The following is an 18689-nucleotide window of genomic DNA, read 5'->3' as shown; positions in this document are numbered from 1 at the left end:
GATACACAAGCGCTCACATTAACGCTCGCAAACTAACACACAAGCAGACACACTTACACACATACAAGCAGATCTACACGCACTAACACAGACACAATGACACACATACATACATACACTAACAAACGCACACACTAACACGCAAAGACACACACATATGCAGATATTAACACACAAACACACTAACAAACACTTTTATGCTGACATTTAGATACACACCAGCAAACCGTCCAGCATAGAGCACACCTGCAAGCACTTACACACACTACAAAACTCAGAGTGAAAACGTAACTACACAAACACACACAAACCTGCAGCTGGACGGAAAAAAACGTTGTTGAGAGTTTTCTGTTTGTTTACTCTGCCAGAGTGTGCGTTTGTCTACGTGTGGTTGTTGTTTACTTGACTTTCTGAGTGTGAGTGTGTACAAGACGAAGTGAGAAGGATCATACACACACTTACAAACACTCTCACACAGATATACACACACTAACAAACACTCACACACAGATATACACACACTAACAAACAATCACACGAAGATATTCAGACACTAACATGCACAATCGTGTGGGATTTTTTTTCTCTGTTGACTCTGGTATTGCAGAATATAGTATACTATATAGTATATACCGTATATGTGTAGTACTATCGAGTACTTGACTCTGGTGTGGCAGAATTGTCACTGCAACAGTGTTGTAGTACCGAAATCGTAACTGCTTTTCATTATTAAACCAAAATATATCCAAACATTAGCTTTAAAAGCTGCTAGAGTAACAGTATCCTCTCGTCCACAGTCAATGCCGGGACCACACATTGTTACTTTAGGATGTAATGACTGCTGCCTTCTAGAGGTCGAAAGTTTTATTGAAACCTAAAAATGAACACAGAGAATATTTGTACGTTAATTGTAAAACTAGTTTGAATTTTTATGATTTTTTTACACACTTTATTCAAATGTAATCCATTAAAGAACTATGATAAAAATGATATATGATTTTAAATAAAATATAGTTATAAATTGATACAGTAATGTTGAATATAAATACTGTATCCTTTAAAGAAAAACACAAAATTTAAACGTATCGACTTTTTTTAATTTTTACACATGAGCCCTTGACCTTGATTAACCCGATTCATTTTTTAGATTAACAGTTACAGACACACACTAACACAAACAAGAACATTCACACACACACCCACACACGCCCATGGACATACACATTTAGACACACACTAACACGCATTACACAAACAGATGCACACTAACAAACACCAACATGGACAAAAACACTGACATACGCACACACGGACATGCACACAGACACACACTAACACACACACGAAATGCAGACACACACACATGCAGACACTAAGACAAGCACACACACACACACAAAGACAAAGAGAGACACCAACATACACACACATGCACATAGACACGCCAACACGGACAAAAACCCTAACATATACACACACATTGGCACGCACACACACACACAATTACACACACATGCAGACAGTAACACAAGCACACACACACACACACACACGCAGAGAGACACTAACATACACACACTAATACACAGACATACACACTATCACACAGAAAAACACACTCACACACAGACAAACACACTTAAACACAGACAAACACACTAACACATGCACGACTGACAGTAATAAAAGGATTTCTTCTTCTTATGATACTTTCATGTTGTCAGTTTTAATAGTAATCCTACTCCTGACGCCCCCTCATCTTCACTGCTATCTAAGGCTAATAGTTTCACTTTAACTACTCACAGTGTTGCCAGTAGTTGTTTAATATTTGCTGAGAACTGTCGGTTCTTCTCAGCTATTTAAACTGAGTCTCTACATCAGGATGTTTGGGTGGAAGAAGGAATGCTGGGAAATGTTGTTTCTAAAAGTGTGTGTGTTCAAAGGTGCACCAGGAGGTCCGAGTGTCGGCGGGCGGAGGAGAAGAACGGCTGGCTGTGGAGCCCGAGGCAACAGTGTGTGAAGATCCTCTCCTTCTATCCTTCAAACCTCTCCTGCAAGAAGACGCAGAAGGTAAACGACCTCTCATGCCTTCGCAATCCTGACGCCGAGTAATAAACTATTGTGAGTCCGACTCTGCTCTGCAGCTCCTCCTGCTCCGTATTGATCTCCAGCAGAACTCTCCACACCAGCTCATTAAAACTGACCTGCTGCGTTTTCTGCACAAGGCCAGGGCTGGAGGAGAAAAGTGCTGGGTTTAAATCCATCACTTTTCTCCTGACTGCAGTTTAATCACTTTTTATTCACCATTTTTCAAGGTTTAAACGAAGCAGAGATGAGTTCTGGCAGAATGAAGACGGAACGTTCTGGTATTCCGAGCTCCTACCATTTAACTTAGACTAAAATACTCCTGAGCTAACGAGAAGTAGAAGTACTACTTCTAGTACTTGCATTGTTGCTGTGTTCTGGACCACTTTAGACCAGTGGTCCTCAACCACCAGGTCGTCTAGAATAATGAGTCTGAAGAGGTGTTTTATTTTGAAAAACCAACGGGAATTCTCCAGAGTCACAGAGGGCGGTTGTGTTAATTTCCATAATGAAGAGTATTTTTTGAAAGCTTCCAGGAAGAGAAAACAAACTTGCTGAGTGTTGCAGCTGAGCTGGCGACACATCAGTTTTCACAACCATGCAATTACCGTATTTTTCCTACTATATGGCTCACTTAAAATCCATACATTTTCTCAAAAATAAAAAATGGGCCTTTAGTGTGTTTATGGACAAGAATCTGGAGAAACAATACATATCATAATACAGGCACAAGGATACGATATATATATAGTGATAGTGCAGGAAAAACAATATATTTGTAGTATTGTCGAGTACTTGACTCTGGTGTTGCAGAATTTACAGACCACATGACTCTTGACAAATTCGTAACTGCATTCATTTGTTATCAATGGTTGGTATTATCAACCAAAATATGTCTAAACATGGGCTTTAAAAGCTACTGGAGTCACTGTATCCTCTCGTCCTCAGTCATCGCCGGGATCTTGTGATGGATTTCATTACGGAGGATGTAATAACTGCTGCCATCTAGAGGCAGGAAGTTTAATTGGAACACAAAAATGAACGCTATGAATATTTACATTTACTTTTAAATAAATAAGTTATTTCCCCCAAAAAATATATATTGTAGTATAAACGATAAAAGAACTCTGTTAAAAAAAAAAAATCGAAATAATAAGAAAAAAAAATCAATAAAGTGCTGCTGAATAGCGATACAGTATCGTAGTGAAAGATATTATATACATTTCTGTATCGATATTTTCTTTCTTAGTGCATCTTATGATCTGTTGCACCTTATAGATTGATAATACACTGTTCTACCAGAAGAGGGAGCCAGAAACAAATATGTTCAATCCTGTTTATTGCTGTGTTAAATGTTTTCTAGTCTTTATAACATTCTTGCTTGTTAAGAATATTGGTCCAGTCTATGATTCTCGTCACTAAATGAGAACCAACATGAGGTCGTTTGTAATGTTCTTGGACTGTCGGAGACGCAGATCTTTCAAGAACTCTTTCACCCTCAGGTGAAGATCAACATCCCTTCTCTCCCCTCCATCGGACCATCAGACCGGCTTCACTGCACCGTCGAAGACTTCCGGAGCGATGGCACCATGTCCGAGTCGGGGCAGGTGTCATGTGACCTGCCCGACCCCTCCCTCATACCACAGACTCCAGACAACCAAGGTGAACCTTCTTCTCTATTCACTGGTTATTGTTGACTGATGCAGGAACCTATTTATATATAAGTGTCAAAGTACATCAGTGGCGTCACAATGTTGAATTAAGTCAACATGTCAAATGTTGTTGTTTTTAAACTTAAATTTTATTGTTTTTTAAGCATTTTTATATTTTTTAATAATTTAATTCAATAATGTTTGTATTGAAAGATTGAGATTGTATTTTTGAACTGAATATTTTCCTAAATACATTTATTTTAACACAGAGTTTAAAATTATAAATCCAGGAATTGAAAAATACATTTTCTAAATTCATTATCTTTTTATTTGTAGCCTTTTAAATTCAGTATAAAAATGTTAATGTTATTTTAATTATATGTTATATTTTATATATCATATGTTATTTGAAAATATTTTTTATTAAAATGTGAAGTGTAAGTTTGATATTCTAATTCCAAATATTAAAAAAACAACAAAAAACAGTATTTTCTATTTCCATACTTCTATTTCCATTTCTATAAATCAAAAGTAAAAATGTTGCTATAATAGTTCGATCTTACCCGACTTATCCAATTGAATCCTGAGTCACTTGCTCTAACTTTAAACTCACACACGATGAAAAATATTGAATCTTCGGGCAACAGTCTTGAAGGATTTCTCTCCTCTGGTCTGGAAGTGTGTTCAGGAACCATCAGTAGATTCTGATCCACAGACCTCAGAGCCCGAGCTGGGGTGTAAGTCTGGATCAGATCACTGATGGAAGGTCTGACCATGAATAGATCAGAAAGTAAGAACCAGAATATTTATATGGATCCTGAAAGAAACTGGCAGCCAGTGAAGAGTTTTTAGGATCAGAGAAATGTGAGTTCTTCTACTAGAGCAGCTCAGAATTCTTGCTGCACAGTTTGTATTAACTGCAGGCGAGACAGATCCTTCTTGTTTAGACACCAAAATAAACTGTTACAATATTCTAAACTAGAAGAAACAAACACATGAATTACAAGCTCCAGATCGTGTTGTGACATCAACAACAATACTAGTTCAGTTAAGCTGAACTAACTAGTAGATCTTTGTGTCAGCTTTCAATTGCTTCTGTTCTCTTCTCCGTAGACTTCGTGGCGGTGGCCGTGGCGGTCTACGTCAACGAGACGGTGGAGATAGCGACGCGGGACTTCAAGTTCTACAACTGTGCAGCCACAGTGAGGAAGTGGGAGAACACGCCGTGAGTCTGGACTCTCCCTCACTGGATATGAACACACGTCTCAGGTTTTAGATGCACCTGCAGCGACTCCTGTTATTACCCGCGGCAGGAAATTGCCTCAGTTTCCGTTTCATTAATCAAAGAATGAAAGTCGATCGCACCTATTTTTTCCTTCTTCTGTTCTTTTCACGCCACGAACGTGTGATGAACGAGTATCGCCTCCAAGAACTCAGATGCATTTTCTTGTCAGCGTCACAATATTTTCCCTCTGAAGACTTTGCATGTTTGCGGAAGAAGCAGGTGAGAGCGCCCTCTGATGGCAGGTGTTGTCCGCAGGTGCATGTCTTGCGTGGAGAGCTTGTGGAGATGTCAGTGGAACACCAACGACCACACGTGCAGCGACCTGGACGAGAGCGTCACCGGACCCAACATCATCAAATACAGACAGGTGAGATTCCGGTCCTGAACATCGGTTTGAAATAAATCGGGGACAGAGTAACGATACTGAGGGTGAGCCTTTGGGCGACTCTGATTGGCAATTGAAAAGGGGCGTGTCCCGATTGTTCCTGTTGATGTTTAGTACTAAATATTCCTGTTAAAAGCACTACAAAGTTCACTATAGAAATCTATTATATAGGGGACTAGAATGTTTATTTTTTATTAATAATTGCATTTAAAAAAATCTAATATTTTCTAAATCCCTTCTTAATAATTTAAAATTTAAAGTCTAATTAGTTTATTTAATTATTAAAAAAAAAAACCGAATTCAACTTTCAATATACAATTATTAAGTTTGATGCAAAACACATTTTATTTAAAACAATATTTAAAAAAAAGAAGAATTCATTCATTTTTACACAATTGAGTTTGAAATTTATATTCAAGTACAATATTCAAGTACTAATATTTTTCAACATCAAATGGCTGTAAATATCATAGCATTAACAATTTACTTTAACATTTTGAGTCTTTATTTGTAATTTCAAAGGCTAAGAATTGGAATTAGAATATTAAACTCTTTGTAAAATAACAATCTCTATATAAATATTATTATTTTAATGAATAAAACATTTACATTAATGCACTTGAATTCTGTTTTTGGATTAGGATCATTTATGTCTAATTTTAAGTTCGATCCCACAGGCTGCAAATGCCTGCGGATGCAAGTTTGACTCCCCTGCCTTAGAGTGTTGCTCAAAATAAAACTGAAAACTGAAAGCCAGGGAGGTCGTTGACTTTGACCCTAATGTAACACAAGGGTTAAAATGCGATCGATGTTTCTATTATTGTTCAAAATAAAACTTGTTTTTCAGCCTCAAAAGTGTCCAAAGTTTGAGAACCCCGACCCGGTTCTGATCCCGGTGGGCTACAAGACTCGAGTCAGCTTCGAGGGCATCAATCTGGACCTCTACCAGGTACAGGTTCACACGGTCCTTGATAGCATCCCCGCGGCGACCCAGAGATTAACCTCAGTGTCTTGGATTCAGAGACGAGTTTTCACCATCGGCACGGAGCTGATGAAGAACATGGAAGAGGAAGTGAACATCGAGGAAGGACACTTCTACACCTTCAGCGGTTTCAATGTAAGTCTTACTTCACGTAACATGGAATTAAAAAGAAATAATTATCTATATATCTATATGGATTAATGGATGGATAGATGGATGGATACAAAGATGGATGAATAAATAGATACAAAAATGGATGGACAGATAGATGGATGGGTGGCTAGGTAGGTATGTAGGTAGGTAGGTAGTTACAAAGATGAATGGATGGATAGATGGAAACATGGATAGATAGATGGATGGATGGAAACATGGATGGATGGATAAATAGATGGAAACATGGATAGATGGATAGATGGATGGATGGATGGATGGATGGATGGATAGATAGATAGAAACATGGATGGATGGATTGATAGATAGATAGATATATAGATCGATAGATAGATAGATAGATAGATAGATAGATAGATAGATAGATAGATAGATAGATAGATAGATAGATAGAAACATGGATGGATGGATAGATAGATAGAAACATGGATAGATAGATAGACAGACAGACAGACAGACAGACAGACAGACAGACAGATAGATAGAAACATGGATGATGGATAGATAGATAGATAGAAACATGGATGGATGGATAGATAGATAGAAACATGGATGGATAGAAAGATAGATAGATAGATAGATAGATAGATAGATAGATAGATAGAAACATGGATGGATGATGGATAGATAGATAGAAACATGGATCGAAACATGGATAGATGGATCGAAACATGGATAGATGGATCGAAACATAGATGGATGGATCGAAACATGGATAGATGGATCGAAACATAGATGGATGGATCAAAACATGGATGGAAACATGGATGGAAACATGGATAGATTGATCGTTTCCGCTGATATCTGAACGCAATATTGTGGAGTTGCTTATTTTCTTCTGTGTAAAAGATGCATTAAAAAATTCTGAAGCGTTTCTGTGAGTGTCTGGAGAATCTCGCAGGATGTTGATGAATCAGAAAGAACAAGCCTTCACAAGGTTTAAGGAATTTTTATTTGGATCACAGATGCGAGGAGCAGGTGTGGACGTGCGCTGGAATCTTGAAATATTGATAATTATACGGTTTGTTTTATGAACATTTGGAGAGTTTCATAAAAAAAGCCACCGTCATTATCATCCGGTCCCTCTGACAGTTTTCCTCCTCCGGGCCCTTCCTTCTTCTCTTCCGAAGGCTCCTTAGTTCACGTCCGGACACATCAGTGGGAACGACTCACTCCCGCTCGTGCTCGCAGCAGCCGACTCTGCAGTTTTTTGGCAAACCTCGATGAATATTTTACTTCCTTGGACGTTTGAATGTTTCTAATATATGCAACATGAGGTCACATGGGCATAGAGGGACGGACACATGAGATTATGAGGGTTGAGTCAGTACTTGGGTGACTTAGGCCAGTCTTGTCAAACTGAGCCTGAGAAACCTGGGTGTTGAATTTGACAAAGACTCTGTCTCTAGTACAACACTGTTTCAACTGAAAACATTTCTAAACTTGATGACACAACATGTTCTGGATCTTATAATCCATGTGTTTGTATCTTCTCGTTTAGACTATTGCAACAGTTTATTTTGGTGTCTAAACAAGAAGGATCTGTCTAGCCTGCAGTTCATACAAAACTCTGCAGCCAGAATTCTGAGCCGCTCTACTAGAAGAACTCACATTTCCACGATCCTTGAAACTCTTCACTGGCTGCCAGTTTCTTTCAGGATCCATTTTAAAATTCTGGTTCTTACTTTCAGATCTATTCATGGTCAGACCTTCCTTCCCTTCTTGTGACCCGGGTCTAGAAAGGCGCTCTAGAAATAACCTTTACTTACTTACTTACTATTAGTGTTACATCTGGGAAGGAGCATTCGTATGGCTGTTAAATGTTGATACTACACGTTGACTTGTTCAGTTTAACCAAAGAAAAACAAGATACTGAACGCAATCACAAAGTTGTAAAGAAATGAAACAAAATTAAAAAAATTAACAATTTGATTTTTATCCTAATTATTCACCCCTAGTCTAAGTTTATGCATTGTTTGTTCTTTATTTGATTTTCATTATTTTCAACATACATTTTAATAGGAAAACATCTAATTTATGAAGAAACTGTTTATTTGTTGTTATTTAAAATGATGAAGATGTTTGAATAAATCAGATGTTAAGGTTAGGAATAATTCTTAGTTCCTCTGAAACGTCTGCCCAGGCAATTCAAGTGTCGTTAATCACCGGCTGTTAATGATTCTTTCTCTCCTCATCTCACAGTTTTCCTACGACAAATCTCCGGAGACCAACGTTCTGTTCTACATGAAGGAGAAGGCGTCGGGTCGCAGGATGGACAGCACTCTGAACGGTGCGTCCGGGTTCATCGTCGCGATGAAGGACACGTCTCTGGACTATTACATCATAATTAAGAGCAGGATTATTAACCTCGCTCACGTTTGGTCGCACACACCTTCACACCTGTGAACACACAATCACCACCGGTGATAGATCTTCTACTTAAGCCGACAGACGTTCTCGTGCCATCAAGTGTTGATTGTCGCGCACACAAGATAAACCATCACAAACATACAAATGCATCTGTTTTAACATAAAAAACAAGTTTATAAATACACAAACGTACATACAAACACACACAGTCAACTCTACAAACACACAAACAACAACAGAAGCACAAACAAATCTTTGCTTACAAGATGGCAACAAAGACTGAGGTATAGCAGGTTGTAGGTTCGAATCCCAGCGTGGTAACCAGTGAGACCCGTGGGCAAGATCTTTAAAGCTTGTACTGAACAGTCAATGTACAATGTAAAATAATTGTGTATATTGAGAAAAATTAATTGGATCAAAGGATCTAAAAATCAACTTGTTATAATAATATGAATAATAATAATAATAATGTAACTAAATGGCACCAAAACAGGACATTGACATCTTGTGATTGTTTCACAGTTTTTTGGTTGAATTAATAGAACTGAAACCAAAAATATGTCCAAACATCAGCTTTAAAAGCTGCTGGAGTCACTGTATCCTCTTGTCCTCAGTCATCGCCGGGATCTCGCAGGACTATATTGTTACGAACAGTGGTCCTCAACAACCAGGTCGTCTAGAATAATGAGGCTGAATAGGTGTTTTATTTAAAAAAACTACCGGAGTCGGAGACGGCGGTTGTATTAATTTCCATAATGAAGAGTACTTTTTGAAAGCTTCCAGGAAGAGAAAACAAACTTGCCGAGTGTTACAGCTGAGCTGGCGACACATCAGTTTTCACAACCATGCAATTACCATATTTTTCCTGCTATATGGCACATGTAAAATCCATACATTTTCTCAAAAATCAAAAGTGGACCTTGAGTGTGTTTATGGGTAAGAATCAAGTATATATGTGTAGTATTGTCAAGTACTTGACTCTGGTGTTGCAGAATTTACAGACCACATGACTCTTGACGAAGTCATAACTGCTTTCATTGGTTTTCAAACCAAAATACGTCACAACATCAGCTTTAAAAGCTGCTGGAGTCACTGTATCCTCTCGTCCTCACTATTGTTACGTTTCATTATCATTATCAATATTCATTATATCATTATATTGTTACGTAAGCAGTGGAGGACATAATGTCTGCTGCCATCTAGCGGCCGGGCAATTAATTGCAACACAAAAATGAACTAAAACTTTCAATGTTAGATGAAAAAAAAAAAAAAAAAATTCTTTAAATTTTAAAAAATACTTGAAAATTTAACAAACAAAAAAGCTAAATCTGATTTGAAATCCAGAAAAAAAACGATTCTGTTGAATATCAATACAATACAGAAAATAAATATCAATATACAATCAGAGCAAAACAAACAACTATACACAAACACAATGTTCACGACACTGAAATCGGTTCCAGCCACATGCATCTTAAGTATCGCTGCAATGACACTGAAATAAGCCGGAGCCGTCGATGAAATCTGACTTATGATGGAACGCGTGTTCGATTGTGTCTTTCAGTCACGCTCTACAACTGCTCGGTGGGCCGGCAGGACTGCAGCCTGTGCAAGAACTCCGACTCCAAGTACCAGTGCGTGTGGTGCCCGAGACACAAGTCCTGCGTCTTCCACAAGCTCTGCAGCCCGGACGACTTGGACGACCCGTCCAAGACGCAGTGTCCCAACCCGGAGATCACGGACGTGAGTTCTTCATATTCACCTCTGACCTCTTGCGCCGCCATCACACCTGGCTGATTGTGCTATTGATCGCACTGTTTGTTGACGTCTCGCCGCGGCTTGTTTCTTCACGCTGATCGATAGCTTATTCACCTGATGTTTGTTCGCTGCTTGAGACAGAGATTCTTCTCCGCTGTCACATTGTTGCAGCGGCTTCTTGTATTCTGCTGTTTATTCTTCAGGAAAAAATGCTAAACTGAAGCTATGTCTCTGACGACGCTTCTTCGGAGCAGAGACCGACGTAAATGTCTAGAGAAAACGCTTATTTTACAACAAAACAACACAATAACAATGAAAGACAACTTAATAACTTGTTTCAATTGGAGAAAAGCTCTGTCAAGTTTCGGTGACGTTTCAACGTCTGGTTACAATCAGTTTTAAAAAGTAGTAGTAGAAGAAGTCATTTCCTGTAAGTGTGTAGCAGCAGAGTTTGATTTGACACAGTACTACCCTGTTGAAATTTGCACAATAAGCAAGTTAGTGCACTGCCTTACATTGTACTGTAAAGCAGTGCACTTAGAGAAGTGCGTGATTTAATATCCAGCATGTGTCTTTATTCTTCTCATACCTAACTCTAAGGTTATATTGCATTATTCTTATGTAGCATGTTTCTAATGACTAACACTCAAAAAACGTAATAAAAATAAGGTCAACAAACACAAATAATGAAAGCCCACAGTCAACATAAAGAGTCCAATCTCTCAAATCCTCAAAAATGTCCAAAGGTGTCGAGTCATTTCCTGTAATTGTGTAGCAGCAGAGTTTGATTTAAAATATTAAGCTATATTTGACTTAAAAATAAATAAATACAAATAAAACAAATAAATTAAGCTATATTTGATTTAAAAATAAATAAATACAAATAAAACAAATTAATTAAGCTATATTTGATTTAAAAATAAATAAATACAAATGAAACAAATAAATTAAGCTATATTTGATTTAAAAATAAATAAGTACAAATAAATCAAATAAATTAAGCTATATTTGATATAAACATAAATAAAAACAAATAAAACAAATAAATTAAGCTATATTTGATTTAACAATAAATAAATACAATTTGAAGCTATATTTGATTAAACAATAAATACATACAAATAAAAAAACAAATTAAGCTATATTTGATTTAACCATAAATACATAAAAATAAAACATAAATTAAGCTATATTTGATTTAACAATAAGTACGTAAAAATAAAACAAATAAATTAAGCAATATTTGATTTAATGATAAATACATAAAAATAAAACAAATAAATTAAGCTTTATGTGATTTAACAATAAATACATAAAATTAAACCATTAAATTAAGCTATATAAATAAATATGTAAAATGAAGACAGAGGGAGTAAATCTTTAAAATATTAAAAATAGACATTCAATGGCATTTTGAATAGATTGTAATGGTGTTTAGCTGCACTGTAAGAACACTTACAGCTTGTGTAAAAGCTCAGTCATCCTGGAGGTGTGTGGAGTATATCCACTGCACCTCCACACTAGAAGAAGCCAGTTGAGGGGAATTTGAAAATCATTCTTTTAACACATACAAATATTTTTCAGGACCTCTAGGTAGCTGCTGGTTTTCTATATGAACCAATATTGGACATTAAGATGCATTAATGATCATTTTTTATTTAGCATCTCTACTTTGATTCATGGCCAGAATAAATTCAGTAACTCTAAAGCTCTTCTTGAATAATCTTTACGGAGGCCGGTGGTAAATCAGCAGATCTAATCAGGTTTATTTAGCATTTAAACTTAAGTCAGTAAAGTTTTAAGGTTAAAGTATCAAGAGCTTGTGTTTAGTATTCATGAAGATCTACCAGCAACGAGCCTCAGGATTTATCACCAGTCGCATTAATCCAATCTGCCGCCCGGAATCTTAAACGCTCAAAAGTCCGGCTCGCCCATAGATTTTATGAATCTTTTAGGTTTTCTCATCAACTCATTAGCTGGAATCACCTCATGTGTGTCGTCTCCTCCTCGTAAACAGATCATCCCTCGCTTCGGGCCCCTGCACGGCGGCATCTCCATCACCATCCGGGGCTCCAACCTCGGCATCAACAGGGAAGACATCCGGAGCATCACGGTGGCCGGGCAGCCGTGCATTCATCAGCGGGACAAGTACTCCGTCTCCACCAGGTGATCACTTCGGTCTCCTCTTGAACATCGGGAGGATTGAGAAACGTTTAAAGTTTATCCAACTATTGGAAAAGTTTAAAAAAAAAATGTCAGGAGCAGATGAAGTGAAAAACACAACAGAGTAATCTGTCAAAACTTTGAAAGTAGGAAACGCTCGCCTGTCAGGAAATACTGAATTACAGAAGAAAAGAAACATTTTCTCAAAACAATGACTCACAAACACAAGGATCTTGAGCTGACGTTAGATACAAAACATTTATCTTCATGTTCGTTGAGTGAAGTAATGCTTTATAATAAAAGTAGACCGTTTCTAATTATGTCAACATTGAACAACATTGTCGGTGTCCCAATTGTCTGGTTGCAATCAGCGTTAAAAAGAAGTTGAAGAATCTGTCTTACATTGAACTGTAAAGCAGTGCACTTAGAGAAGATCACAATCTGAGACAAATCCAGTGCACTTACTCGCGCAGTGTGTAAATTTTGACAGTGTAGTACTGTCTCAAATCAAACGCTGCTGCTACACACTTACAGGAAATGACTCGACAGCTTCTTCTTCTACTACTTTTTAACACTGATTGCAACCGACCATTGGAACACCATCACAAGGTATTAAGTTACATTTACGTTGGTATCTACTGCGAAGACGTGTCGTCAGTGACGTAGCTTCAGTTTAGAGTCATCTACGTCACAAAGATGGCGGCCGTTAAGTGTCCATCGACTCACACTCAATTTTCTGGCCATTTGAGTGCCCCAATTTAGTGCGCATTGTACACTAAATTTTCACACACTGCTCATCAGGACGCAGGGTGCACTGAAAATATTAAGTGTAAGTGCAGAAGTGGGCGATCTGGGACCCACCGACTGTCTTACAGTGTACTTACTGTAAAGCAGTGCACTTAGAGAAGTGTGCAATTTAAGACCCAGCATGTGTCTTAATTCTTCTCATACCTAACTCTATCGTAATATTACATTATTCTTGTAGCATGTTTTGAAGGACTAATATTCATAAAATGTTATAAAATAAGGTCCACAAACAACAACAATCAAAGCCCACAATCAACATAAAGAGTCCAATCTCTCCAAACCTCAGAAATGTCCAAAGCCAAAACATCCACTAAATTGGGAACAAAAACCAGGAACAGGGAATATGAACAGAACAGAAAATACAGAGGTCAAAATGGAAAAATAAACAACTTAAGTACTAGCAAAAATACAAAAATCCAGTTTAGACACTGGACACTGGTCCGAGGGACAATTGTTTGATCAGCTCCAGCCATTAGTCTGGATCACATGGAGACAAGAAAGTAAACAGGAAGTGATAATATGTGATAAAAAGTTAGAAATAGCATAAAAATGAATGCATTTAGTATACGTGTAGTTTTTTTAACTGGCAGGAATGCCAAGTCAATTTCATTTGGACAGCATCCAACAATAGAGTTTACACCCTAAGAATCCCTCAGGAACACTCTGAATGTCGATTGCTACCAGTCATGAGTCAACTATCTTCCCCAAACGTCCTAATGACGGCTCGCGCGTGTGAAAGGCCTTTTCATCGTATTCCTGTCAGCAGAAGCTGATAAAACTGCTTGGGCTGATTTAATTTCAGGTTAATTCGCTGCTGATGCTAATTTCTTTTTAGGCTGCTTTTTTCCAAACTTTGAATATTTAATGGAGTTCTGGAGCTCGGAGTCGACCCGGTGGAAAGCCTTATTCCCAGATTATGCTGCTCTATTGATCCGACCAGGAAGGTTGATTCATAAGTAGTTCTTAACGAGCAGAACTCAGCAGCGAAGTATCAAAGTACTTTAGTGAGAGTTCAAAATTATACACAGGTTTTATTAGTGGCAACACGTTTGTAGTAGTACCACAGTAGTAAAAGCACAAGTGGCATCAAAAAAGAAGTAGAAGTAACTAAAATAGTAGCAGAAGCAGTAAATAGTTGATGTAATAACTAATAATAATAATAATAATTCATAATAATTACATTTAATTTGTTGTAAATGTAGCAAAGAGGATGTGTAGTCGTAGCTAGCTACTGATCACAGCAGTAAAATAAAAACTTGGTAATATAGGGGAAACAATAACAAAGTGTAAAATATCAATAGTAGTATTAACTGTAGTTGTGAGCAACAGTTTGAGATGCAGTAACTCAAGCTGCTTATTGTTATCGTTCTAGAAATAAACCTTGAAGTGTAACTTTTAATGTATTGCGATGTTGAAACTTTAATGAACAACCTTCTGATGTGTGTGTTCAGTGTGGTGTGTGAGATCGGACCAGTCACCAACAAAACAAACACTGGAAAGGTGGTGGTGGAGGTGAAGGGCGGGAAGAGAGGAACCTCCAACATGCTCTTTACTTACAGGGTAAATGTCTGCTACACTCACACTGTTGAAACTCTCATCACCTTCTTGTGTTTAATAACAACTAAAATCACAGGTTAGTCAACAGTTAGAGTAATAGCGATAGAAGTTATTCCCATCTTATTGTGTGTTTAATATTGTTTTATCACTTCACATTTTACTCATTTCTACTCACCCTCATGTCGACTAATGTTGGATTAATTTCAGAGTAATCTGTTCTTTTTAGAGTTATAGACAAAAATGTTTGTTAATTTTTATGTAGCGACTGGAGCTCAGTTGTTTCATCTTCATCCAAAAAGACCATTAAAAACATATAAATACCACCATACTGCTCGTCTGTAACGTCCCTCTTGGATTGAAACTCCACATGAGAGGAATTGATCAGAAGAAATGTAAAAAGATAAAAGAATCCCAACATTAGTCGACATGAGGGTGAGTAAAAATGAGTGAAGTTCGGGTGGACTATCACTTTAATAGTTTTATTGTCATCGTCAATATCAGTATCAAACAGGCATCGAAATGTTAAAATATGAAACAGAAATCATAGGTTAATATGTGTCTGTCTCACCTTTAACCAGGATCCCATCCCTAAATCGGTGAGTCCAAGTCGTGGACCTAAAGCCGGCGGGACCCTGGTCATCATCTCTGGAGAACTTCTGGACACGGGAAGCCAGGAGGATGTGCTGGTGACCGCGGGAGGAGTGGAGTGCCCTGTGTAAGCGTTCCTCTGACATCCCAGACCCTCGATGGTCTCGCCCGCCTCCTCGCTCTCGTCATCAAAGCGTTGATTTGGGAATAGAAGTGACCTTAGCGTAGGTGACGGCGAGCTGCTCCGTCTGCACCTGGCTGTTAAGTCCGAACCACAAATGTTTTGTCGGGGCTGACATTTAACGAACCGGCGAGGCGGGCGGAATTTAACAAGCTGTCGGGCGACTGCCACGTCGGTGACACCGCACGACCCTCCCCCTTCAAGCCCAGGCCTGACTCCTCTCTTGGTCTTGGCAGGGAGCAGTTTGGAACGAATATCACCTGCAGGATGGGAGAGTATCGAGCGGAGAAGGTGCCCTCGGAAACACTCCCCGTCAGCGTCAAGTACGGCAAGAACACCACCATCACCATCCCTGCCGCCTTCCAGTTCCTGGACAACCCCATCGTGCTGGACCACTACCCGAAAGCAAGCTTCGTCTGGTCAGTCTCCTCTCCTTTGTTGACTTTTTATTAACCTTAAAACCTAATTAAACAACTTCAAAGTCAACTTCTGCTAGCATCATATAAATACTTTTCTATTAAGGTTGTTTTTCAGTTTTATTCTTATTTTTCAATTTAGTTTTTTCCCCCTTTGATTATATTTGAATGTTCATGTTCTTACCCCTGATTTTCTGGGACTCCTGTGTTTGTCTTATGTGTCTTGATCTTTTAAAGTATACATTTTAACTGTTTATGTTTTTGTGTGTTAAAGTGCTTTGTGACCCTGGTCTGAGAAACATCTTTACAAATAACCTTTACTTACTCACTTACTAACAGAGAAACATATTCATCATCATGTAATTCTTTTTTTTCCATCGTAAACTGTTTGTATATGTTTTTTTTTGAGTGAGTGTCATTTTTAATTGTCAATTAAATATATAGTGTATTTTTCATATACTAATATATTCACAAACTTGCCTCATTGTCTTCCAGCGGAGGGCGGAACATCGTGGTCACCGGCTCTGGCTTCGACCTGATCCAGACTGCGGTCATGACGGTTCAAGGAGAAAACTCCAGCGTGTCTGAGGTCGGTAATGTTTACCTGATTATCTCCAACACTTCCATTACCGTGGAAGAATCCAAGGCTGATTTAAAGTAACAAAACATCCGCATAGACTTTTTTGTAAAAAAAATAAAAGGATTTTAATAGTACAGACACAAAAACAAATACTTCAAAATATACATTTTATTGTTATAATAACAAGGAATTCTTTTTGCTCCTGTAAGTTAACTTTAAAACTATCATTTTCATTTTTATCTCATAGCGTTTAACAACTTGAATCATGATAATTGCTGTAATTCTGCTCTTTTACACAAGAGATTCAACAATTTGATATCATTCTTTATTATAATATATAGGTTTAAGTTTTTGCAGAGCACTTTTTATTTAACAATGTTTCATCGTTAATATTTTCCTCTAGTTAAAACATAATTTAACATTTTTATTCATAATTTAGGCTATCATCATTTTTTTCTGGTGAAGTCTGACTAACCGCGTCATCATTTTGATTATATATATATTTATGTGTTCATTTTATTTTCTATTTTGTTCTCTACATGATTATATATTTAATAAATATCTCCATCTATTAATAACCTTTTACTAAAACTTTGATTTTACTGTAATGTACATTATTTTATTTATTATTATTTGTTGTTGTAGTTGGTCAGGGATGAAGTTAAGAAGTCCATTTTTCCTCCTCTTAAGAGGGAACTAATGATAATCTCCAACTCTCCTCACATGTAGTAAATGTTCTTCTCTCCAAGACACAGTAAGTCCCTCATCATGACCATGTTTTCAACCTATTACTTTATAAAGTTGCTCTGACATCTCGGCGAACGAGAGGTTACGAGAGTCCATTATGACGTAATAATGGCTTCACTCCTCCTCCAGCCAGCTGTAATCACGCCCGCTTTGTTTATACAACGAGTCCTTTGGAGGTGGAGACTTCCGTGATGGATGACTGGATTTTTCTGCTGATATAACGCGGTTAAATGAAGTCTCTCCTGGACGAGCAGTACGTTCCAGAAACGCTGAAACCTAACATGAAAAAGGTGTTGTTTATCGTCACCATCTTCACTGCTGGTGCTACTTAGCCTGGACCAGCTGCAGGAATCCGAAGACACTGACCCACTTGGACTCAGTGGTTGATGGAAGCGTGTTTGAGAGTGTTAAAATATTTCTGGTGAAACACATAGGAACTAAAAAAGAGCTCTGAATTGATTGTTTTTGGTTCCCCCTCACAGTAGCCGCGTGTATCGATCTTCCTGCCTCTCAGTAAAATAGAAAACACTTCCCGAGTTCAGACCGGAGCACAAACAAATCTTCCAGTCGTCGAGATTACTTCATTTCCAGAACCATAAATCCTAAAACCTGTCGGATTGCAGATAGCGGCTCTGCGGTTTGATCCGGGTCTGAATAAAAAAAGAAGCCGGTTCAGATTAATCAGGAGCCGGCATGCAGAGTCTCGCTCCACCTCCCCGCCTTCCTCACACTTGTATTATTAATTCCTGACGTGAGGTTCACGAGATTACAAGAGCCCAGAGGTTTCTTTTTTTTTCTTCACTTCTCTGGGCTGACCCTGTCCCCTTGGTTCTCTCCACCGAGGGTCCCGATGGATTCCTGGCTGCTGCACACCGGAAGTCGAACTTATCTCGCAGGCCTTGGCGTGCCACCACGTTAAGCTGCCCCGGTTTAAGTCTTGACCCAAATATTTGCACTGAATG

At 38.0% G+C, this 18689-nt stretch overlaps 1 protein-coding gene across 3 annotated transcripts in view; it reads left to right on the top strand.

The window, feature by feature from the left end:
* The window catches only part of plxnb2b (plexin b2b), a 161823-nt gene that overhangs the window by 113676 nt on the left and 29458 nt on the right, over positions 1 to 18689 (top strand). For all 3 annotated transcript variants that reach the window (XM_087797497.1, XM_087797496.1, XM_087797495.1), the window contains 13 exons: positions 1944 to 2070; positions 3588 to 3747; positions 4851 to 4962; positions 5278 to 5389; positions 6255 to 6356; positions 6429 to 6524; positions 8763 to 8850; positions 10495 to 10673; positions 12706 to 12854; positions 15110 to 15218; positions 15794 to 15930; positions 16221 to 16403; positions 16896 to 16989. In XM_087797497.1, coding sequence (XP_087653623.1) covers positions 1944 to 2070; positions 3588 to 3747; positions 4851 to 4962; positions 5278 to 5389; positions 6255 to 6356; positions 6429 to 6524; positions 8763 to 8850; positions 10495 to 10673; positions 12706 to 12854; positions 15110 to 15218; positions 15794 to 15930; positions 16221 to 16403; positions 16896 to 16989 — 1648 coding nt within the window. The remainder of the gene's footprint in view (positions 1 to 1943; positions 2071 to 3587; positions 3748 to 4850; positions 4963 to 5277; positions 5390 to 6254; positions 6357 to 6428; positions 6525 to 8762; positions 8851 to 10494; positions 10674 to 12705; positions 12855 to 15109; positions 15219 to 15793; positions 15931 to 16220; positions 16404 to 16895; positions 16990 to 18689) is intronic.

This window comes from Callionymus lyra, chromosome 8, assembly GCF_982586985.1.
Source record: "Callionymus lyra chromosome 8, fCalLyr1.hap1.1, whole genome shotgun sequence".
NCBI lineage: Eukaryota > Metazoa > Chordata > Actinopteri > Syngnathiformes > Callionymidae > Callionymus > Callionymus lyra.
The sequence above is the reverse complement of the archived record's forward strand: the minus strand, read 5'-3'. Positions and strand labels throughout refer to the sequence as shown.